Source organism: Corapipo altera, unplaced genomic scaffold, assembly GCF_003945725.1.
Source record: "Corapipo altera isolate COAL_440 unplaced genomic scaffold, ASM394572v1 295, whole genome shotgun sequence".
NCBI lineage: Eukaryota > Metazoa > Chordata > Aves > Passeriformes > Pipridae > Corapipo > Corapipo altera.
This window is the reverse complement of record NW_020884936.1, coordinates 3,232,151-3,238,356: the sequence shown is the minus strand read 5'-3', so window position 1 is coordinate 3,238,356 and position 6,206 is coordinate 3,232,151. Positions and strand designations below refer to the sequence as shown.

At 52.3% G+C, this 6,206-nt stretch overlaps 1 protein-coding gene across 1 annotated transcript in view; it reads left to right on the top strand.

The window, feature by feature from the left end:
- The window catches only part of ADAM33 (ADAM metallopeptidase domain 33), a 49,506-nt gene extending 45,088 nt beyond the window's left edge, over positions 1-4,418 (top strand). The window contains exons 25-28 of the mRNA XM_027660523.1: positions 446-712; positions 1,509-1,672; positions 2,041-2,058; positions 3,300-4,418. Coding sequence (XP_027516324.1) covers positions 446-712; positions 1,509-1,672; positions 2,041-2,058; positions 3,300-3,351 — 501 coding nt within the window. The 3' untranslated portion in view covers positions 3,352-4,418. The remainder of the gene's footprint in view (positions 1-445; positions 713-1,508; positions 1,673-2,040; positions 2,059-3,299) is intronic.
- Positions 4,419-6,206: the final 1,788 nt, after the last annotated feature.

Below are 6,206 nucleotides of genomic sequence, written 5' to 3'. Positions count from 1 at the left end.
AATTTAGGAAGAATTTATGAAGAAAGGGAGAATTTAGGAGGAATTTAAGAAGAATTTAGGAAGAAATTCGGAAGAATTTAGGAAGTATTTACAGAGAATTTAGGAAGATGTTAGGAAGAATTTAGGAGGAATTTAGGAAGAATGTAGGGAGAATTTAGAAAGACTTTAGGAGGAATTTAGGAGGAGTTTAGGAGGAATTTAGGAAGAATATCCCTGTGTGCTCTCATAGGGTTAGTGAGGAGCAAACACGGAATCTCAGGATCACTGAGGTTGGCAAAGAGCTCTGGGATCGAGTCCAGCCACAAAACACGTCCAGTTTTGGGGCAGGATGGTAAAAACGAGGGGTAAAAGTGGAATAAAAACCCCCGGTGCTCCGCTCCCAGGAAAACCTGCTCCCGGGAAAACCTCCCTAAGGATTTTTCTCCCTCTTTTCCCACCCCGGCAGGTGACCCGGGCTGCGTTCCTGCCCAAATCCTGCGCTCACCACCCCGGCTCTCAGCCCGTCAACGTGGTCCACCCTCTACGCCCGGCCCCGAATTCCGTCCCCCCGCGGCCCAGAGACCCCAAACCCGCCAGGCCACCCCCGCCGGTCACCAGGTCACCCTCAGCGGTCACCAGGTCACCCCCGGGCCACTCCAAAGCTGGCGGCTCCCAGGCCAAGGTCCCGCCTCCCAGGAAACCTCTTCCCTGCAGCCCCGTGAGGACCCCACAGGTGAGCTCCGCTTTTCCTTCCAGGCTCCGAAATTCCCGAGGTTTTTTTGGCTGGTTTTTGGGTTGGGATCTCTCGGGGAGCTGTCACACCACCCCGAGAGGTGGATCTGGTGCAACAACGAGGAAAGTTCAGTAGATAATGAGGATATTTTAGGGTAGTTTGAGTGCTGTTAATGGGAAGATTTTAGTGGTTTGTGTGCTGTTAATGAGAATATTTTAAGGTAGTTTGGGTGGTTTTGATAAGAATATTTTAGGATGGTTGGGGTGTTGTTGATGAGAATATTTTAGGATAGTTGGGGTGTTGTTAATGAGAATATTTTAGGGTGGTTGGGGTGTTGTTAATGAGAATATTTTAGGGTGGTTGAGGTGTTGTTAATGAGAATATTCTAAGATAGTTTGGGTGCTGTTAATGAAAATAATTTAGGGTATTTTGAGTGTTTTTCATGGCAATACTTTAGGGTAGTTTTAGTGTTGAGTGTTGTTAATGAAAATGAAAATATTTAGAGTATTTTGGATGCTGTTAATGGGAATATTTTAGTGTAGTTGGGGTGTTGTTAGCAACAATATTTTAGGGTAGTTTGGATGCTGTTAATAGGAATATTTTGGGGTAGTTTGTGTGCTGTTAATGGGAATATTTTAGGGTAGTTGGGTGTTGTTCATGGGAATGTTTTAAGGTTCCCTGGATGTCATTCCATGCCTGGAAGCATCTCAGCTCTGTGGTGGGGGAGGGGGGTTTGCAGGAGGTCACTGGACTCTCCTTGAGGATATTTTGTCCCCACACCCCCCTGTGACTCCAGGTGGTCCCAAAGCAGCAGCCCCCACGTCGGCCCCTCCCTGGGAGTCCTCTCCTGGCCAAAGAGCTGCCTCCTGCCCATGGACAGACCCTGCTGGTCATGGTCCCTCCTACCAACTTCCAGCCGGCGGGGACGAGCGCCACGAGCCACCCCACGAGGCCCCTGAAGTGAGTGGAGCGTCCCCTACCATGGATGGGGGGTCCTGCGGGTTTGGGGCAGTTCAGCGGGGTCACACCCAGGTGGGACATTCCCTGCTCTGCAGGACCTCGCAGGGTCTGGCCAAAATTGGCCAACAGAGGCTGAGGTTTGGGGTTTTGAGGTGCTGGGGTAAGGAAGGGCCATATTTTGGGGAGGGGAACTGGTTTCCCATCCCAGGTGTGGAGGGAGCTGTTGATGAAGGGATGGCCACTGATGGGAAGGGATGGACATTGATGTGGAGAGATGAACACTGATGGGAAGGGATGGCCACTGATGTGATGGGGTGGACATTGAAGGGCTGGACACTGATGTTCTCTCTCCTCTTCCCTCCCTGCAGACCGATGCCACCTCAAAGGTGAGTGAGGGACATCCCACGGACCCCTGGCACTGCTTGTGGGGGATGGCCTTTGGTTCAGCCTTAGACTGGGAACCAGGAGGCCTGGGATTAAATTTCCACCTTCACAGAAGCTCCTGGATGAGCAGGACATAGTCCCTCTGGGTACCCCACCAACAGCAGGGCTTGGGCACCTGTGTCCAAAGGAATGGAGGACGTGGGTTTTCCTCTGGATAGGAATTGTGTTTGCATCCATTCCTGCTACTCAGGCTTATGGACTTTATTCCTGTATCCATCCATGGGGAGATCACAGCATGCTGGAATGAAGTTGTCCCTCATCCCCAGCCAGTCTTCTGTGTTAGTCAGTGCTCTGACCCTCTGACACTATTTTGGGTTCTTACTTTGCAGCTGCCACCACAAAGAGTTGACTGTGCCCCAAAATGTCTCAGTGGAACTCAATCCCTGGAGCTCAGGTCTCCGAGGAGATGAAACAGGGCTGGTCTGTGGTTCCTAAAGGGAAGGGTTTGGCACATCCTGGCAGCCAAAATTGTCTCCCTTCCCCAAACTGTGGGGTTTTGTCTGTGCTGCCCACTGAGAACAATCCTGGAGAGGGACTTAGGACAAGACAGAATGGCTTCCCACTGCCAAAGGGCAGGGATAGACGGGATACTGGGAAGAAATTTTTGGCTGTGAGGGTGGAGAGGCCCTGTCCCAGGTTGGGCAGAGAAGCTGTGGCCACACCTGGATCCCTGGAAGTGTCCAAGGCCAGATTGCAACAACCTGGTCTGGTGGAAAGTGTCCCTGCCCATGGCAGGACAAGATGATCTTTAAGGTCCCTTCCAGCTCAACCATTCCGTGATTCCATGAGTCATGAATCCCCGGGATGGGAACAGGCTCCATGTGGGGTTGTTTGAGTTGGTGATGTCTCTTGGTGGTGCACAAACCACCTTGGCTGTTTGGAGGTGTCCCTGGACAACATCATTCCCACTGCTGGTCACTGCCTGGTGTCACCACATGTCCTGTCAGTGTTCTCGGGGTCCACCAAAGGAGAAATCACCTCAAACCAGTGCAATCTGTGGTTTGACCTCTGCAGGGGGACATGGGTGACCACAGCAGTGCCAGTGTCAGGTGCCCTCTGGTCTCAGGGACAGCAGCTGCTCTGTCTGCCCTGAGCCGTGGGAGGTTGGTTGTGGTGGAGGTGGTGGGTGGTTGATGTTTGCACTCAAAGAATTGTCTCCTTCTTCTTCTTCTCCTCACTCCAGGCCAGTCCCAGCCATCAAAGTCCAATCAACCTCCTTCCCCTCCAAGAAGTGACAATCCAAGGCCGCCTGAAGCCCGTCCTTCCTGAGCTGGCTCTCCTGATTTGCACTGCTCTGCCCACAGGGGTCCTTCATTCCCCTCCTTTTATTTGTCTTTTGATACCAGAGGACTATTTTTATAAGACAGAATTTGTATTCAGCACAAAAACTGGGGGGGGGTGGGGTGGGGAGGAGAGGGGAAAATCGTACTATGACTTCACTGAAGGTTGGAGGTGGGGTTTCCATGGTGGACATTCCATCCTGGCATCGCTTCCTGGCCAATTTGCCTCCCAGCTCTGGTTTCTCCCTGACATTGCACATGGGCTGGGCTGGGGTTACCCAGGGGGCACAAGGACATCCAACACTGATGGAAGATGCTGGTGACAGTGTAATGTCCTTCTAGCTACCTCCTCCTTCTCCTCCAGACCTGGTGAGACCCCCCTCCACCACCACCCACTGCCACCAGAGCTCCATGCTGGGGCATCCTCTCCGGGGAGACATTTGCCACGAGAGAAACACGATTTCCAGCTTGGATTGGGACATTTCCACGAAGGATCCAAGTTCTCGGGCTCCTCCTGCCCCTCCTGTCCGATTGCACGAGGTGACAACCGTGGGGTCACCTGGAAGGAGCAGCCTCCTGGGAAGTGTTTCAATGCCTCAAGTGCTGGTGGCACCAGTGGGTCACCAAGGTGCTTTCAGGGGGCTCAGGAGCCCCCCCACAAATGTTGCCTGTTCCCTGCTCATGGGCCAAGCCCAGCAGTGGCTCCTGGAGCTGCTGACACTCTGCTCTCCCAACGGGATGAGGAGCAGGAAAACCTCCTGCCCGTGTCATGGGCTTGTCCAGAGGCCTCGGCCGAGCCGCTGCATTTCTCTGTGCCTCAGTTCCCCCCGTGTGGAAAGGGGGGAGGTGATAACCTACCTCACAGGGGTGTTGTGAGGTTGAACAAACTCATGTCTTGAAAGGGCTTTACAATCCTCAGATCAAAGGTGCTGTTGACCTTGCACAGTTTTGTGCCACTTTTCCTGTGACTTGACACGCGGCTCTATCAGGGTCTGAAACGAGAACAAAGACTTTCTACAGTCCCCTGGCTCCTCTGGTTCTTTTCTTGCTCTGAAGTTCCCTGAACCCTTTAGACACCAAGATCTCCAGGTTTTCCATGACCTGCAAACAGATCCCAGGAGTCCCTTAAACCTGGTATGGTTCAGTCCATCCGTGTGTCCCATGTCAATGACACTGGGGTAGATCCCACCTGACCTGGGACAGATCTCTTGGAGATGTGTCCAGCCATGGGGTAGGTTCAGGGACAACCCTCAGGAAGCTGTTCCGGTATTTCATTATCCCCAGGTTTTGATTAAGGCCACCTTAACCCAAGCTGTCCTCACTCTCTTGATCAGGCTTTGCTTTGAAGCCTTTGGTCTTGCACGTGGGTCTTCCCTGAAGCATCTTCAGGAAGAATTTCTTCATGGAAAGGGTTGTTAAATGTTGGAATGGGCTGCCCATGGAGGTGGTGGAGTCCCCATCCCTGGAGGTGTCCAAGGAAGGACTGGATGTGGTACTCAGTGCTCTGGGCTGGGGGACAAGGTGGGATCGGGCACAGGGACCTTGGAGGGCTTTTCCAGCCTTAGTGATCCTGGGATCTCTAGTGCCTCCATATTTTTCTTGGTTCATGGATGTCCATGTGGGATCTTGGATCCAACATCTCCTCTTCCTTTAATAACAAGTCACAAAATCACAGAGTCATTTGCGTTGAAAGGGACCTCTTGAGATCGTCCTCACACGAGCTCCAGAGGTGAATGAGCTGATCCCTAAACATTCCCAGGTTTGGAGAAGCCACTGCAGGGATGAAGTGCTTGGAAAAACCTTTTCTCCACGTGTTGGACCACTTGACTTCATAACAAAGTGAGGGATGACAGGTCAAAAAACCAGCAAGGTTTTTTGGATGGTCTCCTCAAGCTGATGCAGAGTTTTGGGTTCTTGCCCATTAATGTCCTGCTTGGCCAGCACACTCCCCTTCATCTCCTCCTGCTGCCAGTGGGGAAAATTCAGCCACTCCATCTGCCCAAACTTCACCAGCAGGGCAGAACTAGGACACACATCTGTGGGGAAATCTGAGATCTTCAGGTGAGAAAGGAATTGATGGAAAGGAATTGAGAGAAACCCACAGGTTTGGACTCAAGAGTGCTGCAAAGATCTGGAGCTCTACTCAGTGTGACACAATAAGTACTCAAAGGTATTCCCATCCTTCTCAAAGACCCTTTCTCTGCCTGGGATGTCCTTGCACATCCTTTTTCTTGGGGTAGATTGTGCTGGGCTGTGGTGCAAAAGGATCCACCACGTCCCTTTTCCTCAGGCAGAGAGAGCAGCAGTGCTGGGAACAGCCCTCCCAGTCCCACCCAGTCCCACCCAGCTCCCTGTTTGGAGCAGGAATATGAGAGGATGGGAATTTGAGGGTGATGCCTGACGGACTCTTTGCTTTGTGGAACCCGAGGTGGTCCCAGGGTGTGCAGGTGGGTGGTGTCCACCCCGATGCAGCCACAAATACAAGATGTGGCCTGTGCTTCCACGGGACAGGCAGGATTTGAAGCCTGGTAAGAGAAATCCATGGATCCAGGGAGGGGTTTTGGGCGTCCAGGTGGCACTAGATGGCAGCAGATGACCACGAATCCTCTGCTCAGCCTCTGCTTGGAATTGCTGCGATTTCCAGGGAGCGGGTCCTCATGTGCAGCTCTTCTCTTTGGTCTTTCTCCTCTGGCCCATCATCTACAAATCCATTGAAAGCATCAGCTGGACGGGAAAGCTGCTGAGTGTTCCTGGGGGCTCCTTGAGCTTCCACGTGGTTTCCCAGTGAACCTTTCCTTGCCATAAAAGGG